Consider the following 16,672-nt stretch of genomic DNA (forward strand, 5'->3'; position numbering starts at 1 on the left):
TTGTGCACACATGCCCAGAAGTACATGTATGAATGTGTCACGTGTTGCAGGCAGGGTCAGGAGTCCCTCGTCAGGCTGAGTATGTACATAACCAAAACCTCCACAAGGAAAGGACAGGAGGGAGGAAGAGGGGCAGAGCAATGTCCCCAGTGAAGGGAAGTAAGCATGGGGAGTTAGGAAGAGATGAGGGAAGGCGGGAAGGGTATGGTCAGCACCAGCTCCAGGAAGATGGAAACTGCTTGCTTTTGTGTTTCTGGAACCCCATAAAGTACCAGGCCCAAACAGGTGTCCGGGAAGTGTTCACTGAACAAATAAAAAAGTCAAAACATTTAATAAAAGGAATTTAAACAAGACAGAGGGCCTGATACAGGAAACAAAACCACTCCTTCAAGCTACTGTGCCACCCTGAGGACCATGTCACTCCTTAGCTGGGAGCCTAGGAGGCACATCTATCTGGCTATCTAGACAGGTTTGCAATGAGGCACATATGGCATGATTTGAGTTGGTCACATGTAGTAGGACAGATGTGCCATTTATAAAAGCAGGGCTCTCTGGAGCTACCATAGGGCTGTGTGTGTCTACCTGACATCTGCCAGGCTGGGACTTTTCTTGGCAAGGAATTCTGAGGGACAGAGACCAGCCAAGTCTCATGTTGGTGCCACTCATCTGAGAGGGGCTCGTTCTGCTACGCCCTCCATCTTGCAGACTTCAAAGGATGAAAACATTTATTTTATGTATATGCGTGTATTGCATGTATGTGAGTGCACCCGTGTCGTGCAATGCCGTGGAGGTCAGAAGAGGGCTTCAGATTCCCCTAGGAACTGGAGTTAAAGACGGTTCGTAGCCGCCATGTGGGTGCTGGGAATCTAACCAGGGTCCTCCGGGTCCTCTGCAAGAGCAGTCGGTGCTCTTAACCGCTGAGCCATTTCCCCAAGCCCCTTGCAACATTCTTAAGCTGAGTTATGGCCACACGGTGAAAGGCAGCAAGTGGCATCTTTCTCAGCTGAAGGTCCAGCGAAGTGGGAAGAGTCCTAACTCAGAGCTGCAAAGCCATTAGCTGTTGCTGGGACCCCGCATCTCCCCCAGCAGCTAGAACCTGAAACAAAAGAGCCAAAGTTCAGCTGAGTCGTTAGCTTTACATCATCTCTCAATAGTGTTTCTAGTACCAGAACGCCTGACTTTTAGCTGGGCACATGGCTGCCCGGAATTACATTTCCCAGCCCCCGAGGCCAGAGTGATTGCCCTGATTAAGTTCTAATCCACCCTCTATAAACAGATGGATCACAGACAACCTCAAAGAAGACAACTAAAAGCAGTGGTTCTCAAAGCTGAGTTGTTTGGCCCCTAGGAGACATTTGTCAATGTCAGGAGGCATTTTTGTCTAGGGAAAAGGTATTAGGTATTCTCTATTACCCACTTGAGAGAGCATCTATCTACCCCACTTTTTTTTTCTTCTTTTTGGTCTTTTTGAGACAGGGTCTCCCTGTAGCCCCAGCTAGCCTGGATTCGCTATGGAGACCAGGCCTGCTTCTGCCTTCCAAGTACTGGGATTAAAGGAGTGTGCCACCATGCCCAGTTTATCTACCCCACTTTTGAGAGTGCCTCTACCTACCCAATTTTTGTTCCTGGCCTTTCCTTCTTTTGTAAGACTTCCAGGTTTTGCCTCCAGATTTCTAGAGAGCTATATTCACCTATTTTCAGTTTGATCTACTTTGAACTCTATTTTTTCTCTCCAGTCTCCATCTTGCTGCAGTTCTGAGATCACCAGGTTCCACCCCTTCCAGATTCACCACCAATCAGACTCTAGCCTTTCTCCATGTCATTAGTCCTATCAGTAACATCAGACTAGTTTCTAAACATTTCTTTTAAAATTTATTTTGGGGCTGGAGAGATGGCTCAGCGGTCAAGAGCACTGACTGCTCTTGTAGGATACCCAGGTTTGAATCCCAGGACCCACATGGTGGCTAACAACCATCTGTAACTCCAGTTCCAGGGGATCCGATGCCTTCTTCTGACCTCCATGGGCCCTGCATGACATAGGTGCACTTACATACAAGCAGGCAATGCATTCATACACGTAAAGTAAAAGTAATAAATAAGGGCTGGAGAGATGGCTCAGCAGTTAAGAACATTGCCTCTCTTGAAGAGAACCTGGGTTCAATTCCCAGCATCCACATAGAAGCTAACAACCATCCTTAACTCTACTTCCAGGGGAATCCAATGCCTTCTTCTGATCGCCATGGGCATTGCATGACACAGGTGCACTTATATACATGCAGGCAATACACTCATACACATAAAATAAATTTTGTTTAAAAATTTAAAATAAATTTTTATTTACTTTTATTTTTAATTTTTGTGTTTTACTTATTATTTTTATTTTATGTGTGTGAATGTAGTGCCTGCACGTGTGTAAGTGCATCCATGTGATGCAGTGCCCACAGAGGTCAGACGAAGGCATCAGATCCCCTGGAACTGGAGGTGCTGATGGTCGTTAGCCACCATGTGGATGCTAGGAATGGAATCCTAGTCCTCTGCAAGAGCAGTCAATGCTCTTAACCGCTGAGCCATCTCTCCAGTCCCACAAATTTTATTTTTTAAAAACGCTTCCCTTTAAATAAAAAAAAAATAATCCTAACCATTTCTTTGTACCTGGTATGCAGTAAGAAGCCATATGTAATGTCATATGTCTCAGTGTCATATGTAATGACTGGTACAATGTGGCTGTCAGTACAGCTCTGTAGAGACGTGGCCAGTAGAAACTGATCCAAGTCCCTGCACTGTATGAGCACCTACCAGCTGAGTATCTGCCTGGGTCATTTTGCATTTGAAGAATTAATGAATCCATTTATTCAACCACCCCATCATCTGCATGAGTCACGTTCACTGGCTCAAGCATGGACTCTGTTGGGACAACACCCTAGAGCTCTTTCCCCTTACTATTATTGTTTTCCACAGGCTTAAAAACCCAAACCCATGGCTGCCAGGAAAGATCCTCCAGAGAAGCAGGGACAGGCTGCTTCTCTTCCTTATACTTTCCACTGTTGGGATTGGAGAACCTGGTATTTAGGCTGTTCTTTTCTGAGAGTTTTACATCTGCTACTGGACAGATGAGTAATGGTGACTCTGCCACTCCACAAATGAATGCGCAGTAACTCAGCCATATTGTAGGGATCCAGAAGTCAATTATTTGTGTTCAAATGCATTCCAGAACACAAAGGTCAATTTCAGCCTCCATATTTGTGCCTAGTCTGACTGTCTGACAACCTGATAACTTAGAAATAATGAAAAACATAGAATGGATTGTTTTAAGGAGAAAGTGAGCAAGTACCAAAGAATAATAAAAGAAGAAACATCCCAGGTATGCTCCACGTCCTTCAGGTGAACTGAGATCAATTCTGACTCTACTCCCAAATTTCTGAATCATGACTAGATGCCTGAGATGAGGGTGGATTCTTCTAATTTACAGTCAAAGAAATTAAGTGTGAGCAAAATTAAATCATTTCAGCTGTCTTCCTTTTTAGAGTGTTGGAGTGGAGGAGGAAGAATGTGAGTGCCATGATGTAGAGAGCAGGACCTGCACTGTGAGTGACAGCACATGCCTGTCATACCAGCACTAGGGCCCCAAGGCTTAGGCATGAAGATTATTAGTTTGATGCTAGCCTGGGCTACTTAGTGAGACCCTGACTTTTTTTTTTTTTTTAAAAAAAAGGCAGGATGAACAAGATGGACCCTAATCTCCCTGTCTCCTGGTATTTACAGCCCTTGTAGTGCCCTTCCACACTGTGCATGTGGTGAGGTGACAGTTTGTGACTTTTTATTATTATTATTATTTTTATTTTATGTGTATGCATGTATTGCCTGCATGTAGGTAAGTGCACCCATGTCATGCAATGCCCTTGGAGGACAGAAGAGACAGTCAGACCCCCTGGAACTGGAGTTACGGACAGTTGTTAGTTGCCATGTGGGTGCTGGGATTCAAACCCAGGTCTTCTGCAAGAACAGAGTTCTTAACCGACGCATGGTCTCTCCAGACCCAGTTTGTGACTTCTAAGGCTAAATAAAAAGGACCTTGGATCTCTCTCTCTCTCTCTCTCTCTCTCTCTCTCTGTTCTTCTTCCCTCTATCAGATAATTCCCTCTAGGGGGTGCAGTCCCTATGGAGAGGTCTATATGCCAAGGAACTGAAGCCTCCTTCCAACAGCAACATGAGTGAGTCATCTTGAAAGCAGATCCCTCAGCCCCAGTCAAATCTTTAAATAATTACAGCTCCAGACATAGTCATGAGGCACCCTGAACCAGAACCATTCAACTAAGCTGCTTCATGACACACAGCAACTATGAGCTAATACATTTTTATTGTTTTAAGCTGCTAAGGCCTGGACAATATGTCAATGCAATGATAAATCGCTATAAGTAGGTCTCTAACTGGCAGGTCAGTGTGTCAGTGGATCAGCTCATCCTCAAGCCAACCCTGTGGAAGAAATTATTTTCTCCATCCAGGCATGGCAGTAATCTCAGTACTTAGGAAACTGAGGCAGGAACATCATAAGTTCAAGGCCAGTTTGGGCTACCTAGCAAATCCAGGCCCACCTTGGTGACAGCGAAAACCTATCTCAAAAAACAAAACAGGGGCAAGGGAGATGGCTCAGTGGGTAAAGATGCTTGCTGAGCAAGCCTAATGAGCTGAGCTTGATCCCCAGAATCCCCATAAGGGTGGGAGGAGAGAAATGACTCCACAAAGTTGTCCTTGGACCACCACACATGTGCACCCCCAAATAACAGTAATAGTAATAGCAGTAGTAGTAGTAGTAATAGTAATAATAATAAATGATTTTTAAAACTAGAAAGGAAGAAGAGGGAGGGAAGAAGGATGAAAGAATAGCTTTCCTCTATCTCAGAGGCATGAAAAAAGTTAAGTAGTTTCCCAGGGTCATATGATTACCTCCAAACCCAGTCCTTGATTTGGTATCCCCTCCCCAAGCCACGCCTCTCTGAGACAATTCTCCTCTCTGCTCACTCTCACCACAGACCAGTCAGGCCACCTCACCAACAGTCAGTCTAAGGTTTAATGAAGAGATCATATGATCACAGGGTAGGGAATGGATGAGTTTTTGAAAACTACCTCTTGCAAAAATTCTGTTCTTACATAACCTATTAGAACTTGGAGAAGACAAGGTGAAGCAAAGAGCCTTGTAAAGCAATGGCAGATGGGGGCTGGGAATGCAACCTAGTTGGTAGAACACTTGCCTAGCATGCACAGAGCACTGGATTCATCCTTAGCACCACATAAAACTAGTTTGGTGATTCATATCTGTAATTGCAGCACTTGGAACGAAGCAAGGAGGATCAGAAGTTCAAGGTCATCCACAGCTACATATCAAGTTTAAGGGGAGTGTGTGTTACAGGAGACCTTGTCTTATACACACACACAAACACACACACATACACCACCACCACCACCACCGCCGCCGCCACCATCACCACCAACAGAAAAGTGGTTCTGACAAAGCAATTGAAGATGCATGCAACTGAAAAGGGGCAATTCTAGTTCAATTCGGAAACCTGATGACAAATACTAAGGCCTTCACTGGGACAAGGAATTGCTTGGGGCATATGGGGATCGGTAACAGAAACAGCTGAAGCCCTGAAAGAGCAGACACTTTGGCTGTAGGATTTGCTTTTTCAATCATCTTGGGATCATGGACATGATCTAGCCCAGTCATGTCTAGCACAGGAGGGTAACCTGGAGTAGGTTTGCCTTTTCTGAGATGTACTGAAGGGCCTGATGAACTTAACTAGGAATTCAACTTTTCTTTCCCAGCCCACAAACCCCTTCCTGTACACAGTGAAAGGCTACCATTACTCTAAGGCCATTTTTTTCAGGGGGAGGGGAATAAAAACGATTCTGAGATTTTGGGGTAAAATCTTTATTATTTATTATTTTAATTTTATGAGTGTCTTGCTTGCATGTGTGTAAGTGCACCTGTGTTGTGCAACATCTGTGGAGGTAAGAAGAGAGTGTCAGATCCCCTGGAACTGGAGTTATAGATGATTGTTAGCTCCCATGTGGGTCTTGAGAATCAAACCAGGTCCTCTGTAAGAACAGTCAGTGCCCTTAACCACTAAGCTACCTCTCCAGTCCCTGGGCTAGAATCTTTAGATCTGCTTGATATGGATTTAAAGCTAGTAAGAGAAGCACTAGTGAAATAATGAATTCGAACATCGAACCCCTGAACTTCAACTTTAATTCAAATCTTCTGGTGGGATCTAGTTGAAATGCAGATTTTGATCCTACAGGTATGTCTGGGTGAGCTTCAGAGTTCACTTCTTCTTCTTTTTTAATGTGTATGAATGTTTTTGCCTGCATGTAAGTAAGTGCACTGCATATGTGTAATGGCTGAGGAGGCCAGAAGAAGGCATCAGATCCACTGGAACTGAAGTTACAGACAATTGTGGGTCACCATTGGGTGCTGGGAACTGATCCCAGATCCTCTGCAAGAGCAGCCAGTGCTCTTAACTGCTGAGCCGTTTCTCCAGCCCCGAGAGTTCATTTCTAACCAGCTTCTGGGTTTGTTCCTGGTCCCATCATCACATTTGCAGCAAAGGCAGAAAGCACTGGCCCTGAAGCCAGCAGATAGAAAAGTTTTAGGAAATATTGGAAAGTTTTAGGAAATATTGATACCAGACTCTCATCTCTGAGAAATCTGATTTAACTGGCCTTGAAGTACATGCTGAGCATCAAGATTCTTGTGTCTGGCACAGTTCAAGAACCACTGCTCTAACAAAGCTGTTCCCAACTGCCTGTGTGTTCTCTATCTCTTTCCATGCAGAAGCAGCTGCAGTGCAGGGCAACCATGAACTCAAGGACAGGTATCAGCTGACTCACTCCTGTGGCTTTCCTTCTGGTTTGCCTTCCCATCTACAGATGGGGGCAAAGACGCTGCTTTCCTTAGAGGGGTGCTGTGAGGAGTAGGTAAGCTCCCCCAACACAGGGAGAACTCAGAACAGCCTGATGCGATGTGTTAATATGTCATCATCATTTTCAACTGCAATAGAATATCTGCAAAGCTTTAATGGAGGGTTATCCATTGTGGGGTCCAGGAATGGGGTTCAGAATGCCATCACATAGATTTGCCTAAAGGAATGATGCTAATAGTTTTTTAAGAACTTGGAAGAATATGAGCCAGGCATGGCACACGCCTTTAATCCCAGCACTCAAGAGGCAGAAGCAAGAGGATCTCTGTGAGTTTGAGGTCAGCCTGGTCTACATAGCAAGTTCCAGGCCAGCTGGGGCTCTAGGGAGACCCTGACTCAAAAAGACAAAAAAAAAGAAGAACTTGGAAGAATATGGGTTTAAGGTTTAAGGGAGTAAACTTGAGGTCGCTAAAAATCACTACTGGGTGAAACAGACCCTTGATCACTGCTTGCTTAAGGGATGAAGAAATTGTTGAAAAACACTAAGAACAAATTAAATGGAGTACAATAGTCTTTCTTAATGGTCCTCTGATGCCTTCACTCTAAAGCAAAGCCTTTCTGAGGTCAAAAGAAATGAGTAGTTCCTCTCTGCCTATTGCATTAAGACCACACTTCTCAAACTCAAGATTGCCTCAACTTCTCTGTCTGACATGACCTGCAGTCCTACCACCAACATTACCTTCCTCTGCTCACCACCCCTCCCCCTCACTGTACCTTCAAGGATCCATTCACCTCTATTTTTTTCAAATTTAATTTTACTTTTTTGGTCTTGATGTCTTAATTTCTTTTTTAAATTTGTGTGTGTGTGTGTGTGTGTGTGTGTGTGTGTGTGTGTGTGCTGGCACTGACTGGTAGGTCAGAAGACAATGTTTAGGAATCAGTTCTCTCCTTCCATCCTGTGGGTTCTGGAATTTGAACTCAGATTCTCAGATTCTTGGCAACAGGTACCTTTACGTGCTGAACCATCTTGCCAGTGTCAACTATCTAAATTTCTTCATCCCTGAAACTTCTTTTCTTTCCCTTATTCCCATCCTGACCCTTAGTATACTTTGGTTATTTGACTACTTGAAGCTCAGCTCTTAAATATTTTAGGATGAAAAATGTCATCACTTAAATAGTGCCAGATTTTGTCTGGCAAGAAAACTGTCTTAAAAGTCCTTAGGTGTCAGGCATGGTTGCCCATGCTTTTAATCCCAGCACTTGGGAGGCAGAGGCAGGTGGATCTCTATGAGATCAAGGCCAGCCTGGTCTACATAGTGAATTCTTAACCAGCTGGGGATACAGCTGTTTTGAGACCCTGTCTCAAAAACAAAACAAAACAAATCCCAAACAAACAACAACAAAAGTCCTTTGGGGGTGGTCTACACCCATATTTGGGAAAACCATGTAATTGAATGAATGAAACCAATTATCTGTTCAAACTTCTTGTAGAAAACCCATGGGAAAACCTTGAAAGTGGATGTTTTCAGGCAGAGAAGATAAGTTTTCTGTTTGGAAACAAACATGGTCCATATAGCTGTGGAGGCATTAGATGGAAAAATGCAGAATGTTACTGCAGTTGCAACAAATTTAACTGATTCTGTATCTGAACTTTGGTTGTTCCTTCAGGATCTTGGATTCCTTTATTTCTTTATTGAGTGATGCTTGCTAACAACAACTAGTTGTCACATTTATCGTGTGCCAGGACTAAGATTAATTCTTGCAAGGACTAATTTGTGTAATCCTCATAATAGCATTATGATTTGGGGGTGGGTGTCTTTTTTGAGACAGGGTCTCCCTGTAGCTCCAGCTGGCCTGGAACTATGTAGACTAGGCTGGCCTTGAACTCACAGAGATCCACCTGCCTCTGCCTCTGAGTGCTGAAATTAAAGGCGGGTGCCACTACACCTGACTGCATTATGATTTTTCAGATGAGGAAAAGAAGGCTCAGAGAGGTTAAGGATTGAGTCCTGCAAATAAAAGGCAGAGCTAAGATTTGAACCCAGGCCTAACTCTATTGCCTGCAATCTCAAACTCTACTACTAGATAATTTTTTTTCTAAAAATCTCGTCTTTGAAATTTTCTCTTGGGGGTATGTTTTACAATTAGTAGTTTGTACTTACTATCTGGGGGTACACACTCAAAAACTGGCAGGGATGCCCAGTCCCATGTTGCCACTTTTTCATAAGCTGCCTTGCACAATATTCTTATTTCTTCATATTCATCGGCCTCATTCCTCAGGGAATCTGCAATGTCCTTGAAGGAGAAATTGTTCTAAACTTCTACTCTACCTCTTATAGCAGGCCTGACTGTATCATACCAATGTGCTCATTAAGCTGCTAGAAATACAACAGATTTTTAGCTTCAGGGAAAGACTGAAATGTCTTCCAAGCACAGCAACTGGAACATAGCAACTAGAATAATCTTGCTGCACAAACACGAAACGTGCTACTGGAGACCCCCAAAGATGTGTCCTGGATTTGAACTTTAAGACGCCAGAACAAGGTAGTGTTTAGTTAACAACTTTCTTGTCTGGGAAACTTCCAAAGGCAGAGATCAGTCCTGGAAGGCTACTGTAACCCATACTCTGGCGCCATCTGCTGGCAGGATGGGGTTGCATTTTTCTTTTCAGGAATTCTTGGTTCTGGTTGTTTAATTGCTGTTATTATAAGCCCAAAGAGTCCGTTCTTAATTTATAAGGGGGGGGGGACGAAATTCCATTGACTCTTTTTCCCCATATAGCAATTAAACATTAATTTCTATTCTTTTTACCTGTTAACACAACTGCCTCTCCAGCCAGACTCACTAGAAATTGCTTATTGTCAGAGAACGTACCTGGCATACGTGGAATGACTCTCCTCACAAAGTCAAACCTTGATTGCCCACAGAGTACTTCATACAAGCCTTGTTTCTCCACACATTCTTCTAATGCTGTGTCTCAGTATTGGTTTTCATAGACAAGGTTTTTAAGTTTCAATTAGTGGTAGGAATCAAATATCTAAAATTCTTTAATTCATTGTTAGATTAAGTACATATATATATTTCCTTAGCATCTGGTTTCCTTTTCTATTCTCCCTTTTGTGGGTGAGTCACAATTGTTAATCATATCAATGACTTCAAAATTTGAGATTTGGTGCCAAGGCAAAATTCCTCTGAATGACTTTCCCATAGGGGACTGAACATCTCTTCCCCCACTTGAGTTATAAAAAAAGTTCAAGAACCAGTGGAAAGCCTGAAATGTCACCAGTGCATGGCATACTGCAGAGTTGAATAAAGATTTGCTTAAAAATTAACTTAAAGTAATATTCTAGCTGGTGTGGTGGCAACACACCTTTAATCCCAGTACCCAGGAGCCAGAGGCAGTTGGATCTCTTTGAATTCAAGTCCAGCCTGGTCTACATAGTGTGTTCCAGGACAGCTTGGACTACAGGAGACCCTGTCTCAAAAAGACACCCCCCAAAGCAATATTCTACTTTAAAGGGTAAATTTGTCCATGTTAAGGGGACATAGCAATATTATATATAAAATGTTCGTTAAGGAACTTTGTTTATATATTAGGATGGAATGAAATAGGCCCGGCTTCAGATAAGACTGCCACTTTACTATTTGTAGAGGCAATTCACCATTAGTGTCATTGCATGTTCTTGTTGGGTGTGCCAAGAATGCAAGACTGATCACTCTGTCTTTGGACCATTTCTCAGAGTTGTGTTCGCAGGGAGCAATTTTGAGGGATGAGGTAATGTCTCCTTGCAAAACAAAGAACAGGCTTGCTTAGTGCTCACTATAAAACATGATAGATTCCCAAGCTCAGCATTCCTCTCCTATAATGTGAACCATTTTGTGTGCAAGCATGCACCTGGGGCCCATAAGCTTTGTTCCCGGGAGAATACGGGTTCACAGAACCAACACAAACATGCTGACCCTCTAGCTACTGCTTCCGTTAATAGTCCATTTCTGGTCCACATGGGTTCTGTCAGCATCCATAAAGCCGCGAACAACAACATACTGAGTCTCCAAGGGAAGATAAAATCTGACTCTTCCTGAGAGCTCCCTCGCCTCTTTTAGACCAGGGTCGCAGCCAGAAGAACCCTTTGCTTTGGTGCCCGGTGATGCCCGGCAGGGAGGCACAGACTCCTCGTTGGTCCTACGCAGGCACTGGTTTGGTGCTGAGACGCGCGGTGGGCTAGCCTGGACGCAGCGGGGCCGGGGTAGCTAAGCGATTCCTGCGCAGGCGGGGCCGGAGAACCGCACGGTGATTGGATCCCGGAGCACGGGCTTTTGTCTGGCCGCGGCGGTTGCTTAGCAACCAGGTTTTATTTAGCTCTTTCCCATCGCGTGGCTCGGGTCCCGCGGATGGAGCGAGTACCCTCGGGAGTAGAGGTGCCGGGCGGCGCAGGTCGTGGGCTCCACCCAGGAAACCCCCCGTTGGCGCGACGCGCGCCCAGCAGCCCCGGAGCCGGCACACGCGCGCTCCCTCCCACGCACGGTCGGCCTCCGCAGCCGCCCACACGGCCGCGCGTTGGAGAGTGCGGTCTGCGGCGGCTGCGCGGCGTCTCCTCCTCCGCCGTCAGGGACCTGCTCGCCGCAGGGGCCGCGGAGCGCGTCGTCCCCCTCAGGCCTCCAGAGCCCGGATGCCTCCGAAATTCGGCTCTGGGTCTGTGGGGAGCGAAATGCTACCCAAACCCGTTGTTTCCGAAGCCCAGAGCATAGAAACACGCACAAGCACGCACACGGGCGTCGCCGCCGCAGGTGGGGCGCGGAGCGAAGAGCTGGGGCCCAGAGGGTTCGCGGCCGCTCCGCGTCGCCGCTCGCAGGAGCGACGGAAGTGCCCGGCGTCACCCGCCCAGCGCAATGGCGCAACGGCCGGCCTGGGCCGAGCAGCCTCCGACACTCCTGGTAGGCGGGGGCGCCGCGCAGGACGGGAGTCGGGAGGGTAGGGCCCGGAGCTCGATGGGGCATGAATCGGACCAGCCGGGATTGCGGCTCCCGCGGGCCGCCTTGCTTGGCTTCGCCGTGGCTGCCGGAGGCGTCTTCTCCCGCGGCACAGGGAGCCAAGGGAGTGGTGGGCCGGACGCGGGGGCCGTTGCCTTTGACTTAATATGGCAGATGCGCCGAAACTCCAACAGGTGGCTCCGTGGCGCAATGGATAGCGCATTGGACTTCTAGAGGTTGAAGGCATTCAAAGGTTCCGGGTTCGAGTCCCGGCGGAGTCGTAGGGGTTTTTTTTTTTTAAAGCTCCCAAAAATGATTTTCCGTTTTCCTCTTTCCTTTCTTTGCAGTCTAAACAGCGTAACTCGTCATGCGCCCGCGTGATTCTCTTCACGGCGCTCGGATCCGGTTGCCCTTCCGCCTTTAGCTGCACTTCCAGGGCCTCCGGGACTCAGCTGCGGGTAGGGCCGATCACAGGCCTGGGGAGAGGGCACAGGGTTAGCGCGGCTCTCCGCAGCGGCCTGCTGGGAGCGTGGGATCGGCCCGGGTCTCGGGTGACACCCCACGGCCGGAGCTTGACAGAGGCTGCAAGCAGGGGCGAGGAGGCGCGCTGCACCTTGCGCGGCGCGGGTGCCCCTCCAGCCCCGAGGGCTTGCAAAGCACGTACCCGAATCTCCAGTGGGGCTTGTCAAAACTGGAGACCTCTTGTTTCAGGACCTCGATTCCGTGGATCAGGGAAAGGGCCCACTATCTGCGTTTCTGGGATTGCTAGCTTGCTTCTTCCAGTCCAGTGCAGAGCGGTTCAAGCAGGCCCACTTCCCTGTCAGCTCCTTCAGGCAGAAATGACTGTATCTATTGTCTCTGCATATTTGTTAATATTATTAATCATAATAAACCAGGCGTTGTGGCACTGGCCTTTAATTCCAAGGCAGGTGGACCTCTGAGATCGAGCCAGCCTGGTCTATATAGTGAGTTCCAGGCCAGTTGGGGCTACACAGAGACCCTGTCTCAAAGCAAAGAGAAAAGTTACTGACCACATGTGATATATCCTTCCCTGAATACAAGTAGTGCTACTTTGTGCCGTTGTATGATTGTATCGTATTGATTTAATAGACGGTAATAACCAGACATTTAGATGCCCATTATTTTCCCATTACAATGTTGCAGTGAATATCCTTGTTCTTTTTTGTGCACCAGTGTAGATACGCATCTTCAGGATGGATTCCTGGGAAGTTCAATGCTGGCTCACAGGTTTGTTCCAGTCCTTATCTGTGCCCTCTTTGATTAGGGATTGGCAGGATGCCTTCTTAGAAATTATACCCATTTTATTCTCATTTGTAATGTGTGAGAGTGCCTGTTTCCCCACAACCCACTTTACAAACAAATGAAAATTGTTTATAATAGTTTGAATTCATGTCTTTTATTAAGAGTGAAGCCTAGCATTTTTTCACACACAGGATAATTTGTATTTCCTTTGTGCTCTTTTTCCTGTTGTTTCACACCCACTTAGGATGGCTATGTCGTTCTTATTCATTTGTAGTTTCTTACCTACTAGAGGAAAGAGTCTTATGCTTATAATATCCAGTCTGTGCTCTGATTTTTTTATGAAATTTTATCTTTATTTTACAGAAATTCATAGATTGTTTTTATCAGTGCTTGCTGGCTTGTGAGTTTGAAGGCCCGATTACCCTCAGATTATTCCTTTTCATGGCTTTGTTTTTAAATCTTCACTCCATCTGAAATAGTTTTGTGATGGGAGTTCTGTCCCGGAATCAGATGATGAGCCCTCTCTCTTTTCTATACTAATTTGAAATACTACCTTCATGACTATCTAACTTCCTACATACTTTTGAATTTCTGGATTTTTCTATTTTATTGCATTCATCTATCTGAATTTTTGTTGCTGTTTTAAAATCTAGTAGGGTCAGATTTTTTTTTTTTTTTTTTTTGGGTCTTTTGAGACAGGGTCTCACTGTAGTCCCAACTGGCCTGGCACTTGCTATGTAGATCAGGCTGGCCTTGACCTCACAGAAATCTACCTGCCTCTGCCTCCTGAGTGCTGAATACATCAGATTTTTAAGAGTTGCTTCTGCATAACCATGAATTATTGATTATAATAATAAAGTAGCTTGGCCAAAGTTATGCAAGGTTTCACATTAACTAAGGTGACTGTGTTAAAAGTCTTTTCATCTTGGGGCATGGTGGTGCAGGCCTTTGATCCCAGCACTTGGGAGGCAGAGGCAGGTGGATTTCTGTGAGTTCAAGGCCAGCCTGGTCTACATAGTGAGTTCCAGGACAGTTGGGGCTACAGGGAGACGCTGTCTCAAAAAAAAAAATCTCTGTGACAAAATAACTGATATAAAAAAATTTGATTCATGGTTTCAGAGGTTTTGAAAAAGAGGCCACCACAGGAAACAAGGTAAACTCTGGGCCCTGACTTTTTGTTCATTAAAGGCATGCCTTCAACACCTCTGTCATAATACACTGAATTAGGCCATAGGTCACAATGCTTACAGAACTAGGATTCCCTTATGACTATACCAGCCTAAAACTAGTGGAATTTAAGGTGGCTCCACATTGACAAAGGGGATTGTTACAAGGAATGTTTTCATCCCAAAATTATCCTCAGTAAGCCCAGAATCAACTAGGCTGTCAACAAAGCAGAATCACTGCATTTGCTCCTAGTTGACTATCTTTGGAAATCACACAGCTAAGCTTCCTACCAGCTTGTGGGAGGTGACACACCTCTGACATGTGGGTCATGATAATAGCAGCCTGGGTGACTTTGCAGAAACTTGAATGAACTTTTGTTAAGACAGACTCTATAATACCTGATAGATACCTGATAGATAAATAAAACGTGATAAAAAGGCTTGGTGTGTGTCTTCATATTATGTCCATCCCCTTTGTTGTGGGTCAGCTCTATATGTAGATGTTGATCATTTAAAAAAATGTTATGTTCAAGACTATCATACAAGGTTAACTTGGCCTGTTGGAGCTGGCATTTGTTCTATCCCACCCTTATGTTTTCCAGGAGCATAAGCACCTGCAGTCTGCAAACCAGGAGACCAGGATGTTTTCACAAAGTGATGAGTAACTTAGCAGTTTGAGTAAAGTAGGATAATACTTTACTCAAGTATTGACAATGAACAAGCTTTAGTCTAGCCTTCCAAAATGAATAAAAAGCCTACTGATCACAGGAACTAGCCCCATGGATCAACAGATGGGATTATATGAAATTAAAAACTTTCTGCAATGCAAACTACCAGTAGAGCATACAGCATACAGAATGGGAACAAATCTTTACCAGCTATAAATCAGACAAGAGGCTAAATATCCAGTGTGATGGTTTGAGTGAAAATGTCCCCCATAGGCTCCAAGTATTTGGACATTTTGTCCCCAGATTGTGGCGCTGTTTTGGGACGTCTTAGAAGGTGTGGCTATCCTGGAGGAAGCATGTCACTGGGGGTGGGCTTAGAGAGTTCTTAAGCCTTGCCAGATCTCCAGTTTCTCTCTTGCTTCCTGTGCTTGCTCGCTTCTGCTGGTTCCTGCTCCAGCCATCTCCAGGTACCATGCCTCCCTGCCATGACTGACTGTAATTCCCCTGGAACCATAAGCTCAAAAAACTCTTCCTTCTATAAATTGCCTTGGTCAGTGTTTCTATCACAGCAAATGAGTAATACATCCAGAATATACAAAGAATTGTAAAAAATTAAATACCAAGGAAATAAAATTACCAGTCAACAAATGTGATAATTTGAGTAGTTTTCAGAAAAAGAAATACAAATGACCAACAACTATTTTAAAATGTCACCAACATCTCTCATACTCTGAGATACCAACTTAACCCAGTCAGAATGGCTATCGTCAAAGAAATCTGACAACAAATATTGGAGAGGATGTGGAGAAAGAGGAGCCCATATTTATTGCTGGTCAGAGTGCAAATTAGTACAGCCATTATGGAAATCAGTTTGGATGTTCCTTTTTAAAAATTAAAAATAGGGGCTGGGGAGATGGCTTAGTGGTTAAGAGCACTGACTCTTTCATAGGGCCTGGGTTGGGTTCCTAGCACCCACATGGTGACTAACAACTTACCTGTGATTCCAGTTCCAGGGGATCCTAAGTCCTCTTCTGGCCTCTACAAGCACTGCATGTATGGGTGCACTTGCATGCAGGCAAAACACTCATACACTAAAATAAAAATAAGTCAAAACAAATTTTTAAAATTAAAAGTAGAGCTACCATATGACCCAGCTATCTTACTTTTGGGCATATACCCAGAGAACTTCATACATTACTATAGGGGTATTTGCACCCTCATATTTATTGCTGCTGTGTTCACTATAGTAAGGAAGTGGAACAGCCTAGTTGTCTATCAGCAGATGGATAATGAAAATCTGGTACATATATAAAATGGCATATTATTCTGCTTTAAAGAAAATATCTACAAGAAAATGGATGGACATAGACTGCATTAAGTGAGGTCACCAAATCACAGAAACTGAAACACTGCATGCCTTCCCTCATGTGTAGAGTCTAGTCTAACAAAAAAATTCATCCTCCAATAAAAATGCAATCAGATATATTCACTATGAAAAAAAACTATGCTTTTAAAAAATTACCCTTTCTTGTTCTCATTTCTAAATGGAGAAAAACTGGAAGCATTCCCATTGAAATCAGGAACCAGACAAGGCTGCCCATTATCTCCACTTCTCTTTAACATAGTACTTGAAACTCTTGCAAGAGCAATAAGACAAGAGAAGGAAATTAAAGGAGTAATAATTGGA

The 16,672-nt window shown here is 44.7% G+C and overlaps 1 protein-coding gene and 1 non-coding gene across 5 annotated transcripts; both read left to right on the plus strand.

The window, feature by feature from the left end:
• Positions 1 to 9,702: 9,702 nt before the first annotated feature.
• On the plus strand, positions 9,703 to 15,263 carry LOC115071103. Of its 4 annotated transcripts, none has more exons than XR_003850220.1 (4): positions 9,703 to 12,346; positions 13,083 to 13,136; positions 14,271 to 14,304; positions 14,920 to 15,263. XR_003850220.1 is itself a non-coding variant. In XM_029565587.1 (4 exons), the coding sequence occupies exons 1-4, from the start codon at positions 11,808 to 11,810 to the stop codon at positions 14,980 to 14,982; spliced, it is 273 nt and encodes a 90-aa protein (XP_029421447.1). In that variant the 5' UTR covers positions 9,703 to 11,807; the 3' UTR covers positions 14,983 to 15,263. The 4 variants fall into 4 exon arrangements, 1 of the variants encoding a protein (XP_029421447.1); XM_029565587.1 differs by lacking the exon at positions 14,271 to 14,304 and having other exon boundaries at positions 9,703 to 11,852; positions 12,236 to 12,346; XR_003850219.1 differs by lacking the exon at positions 14,271 to 14,304 and having other exon boundaries at positions 9,703 to 11,852; positions 12,236 to 13,136.
• On the plus strand, positions 12,085 to 12,169 carry Trnar-ucu. The gene is given in 2 exon segments: positions 12,085 to 12,121; positions 12,134 to 12,169. It is a non-coding gene; the product is annotated as a tRNA-Arg (tRNA).
• Positions 15,264 to 16,672: the final 1,409 nt, after the last annotated feature.

The sequence above is a fragment of the Nannospalax galili genome, unplaced genomic scaffold (assembly GCF_000622305.1).
Source record: "Nannospalax galili isolate Female #2095 unplaced genomic scaffold, S.galili_v1.0 scaffold618, whole genome shotgun sequence".
Classification (NCBI taxonomy): Eukaryota; Metazoa; Chordata; class Mammalia; order Rodentia; family Spalacidae; genus Nannospalax; species Nannospalax galili.

Coding starts and splice junctions, on each gene's coding strand:
- LOC115071103 (XM_029565587.1), top strand. CDS start 11,808: ATGGCGCAACGGCCGGCCTGGGCCGAGCAGCCTCCGACACTCCTG. Junction 11,853..12,235: donor AGCAGCCTCCGACACTCCTG/GTAGGCGGGGGC, acceptor CTTTCTTTGCAG/TCTAAACAGCGTAACTCGTC. Junction 12,347..13,082: donor CCTCCGGGACTCAGCTGCGG/GTAGGGCCGATC, acceptor TTTGTGCACCAG/TGTAGATACGCATCTTCAGG.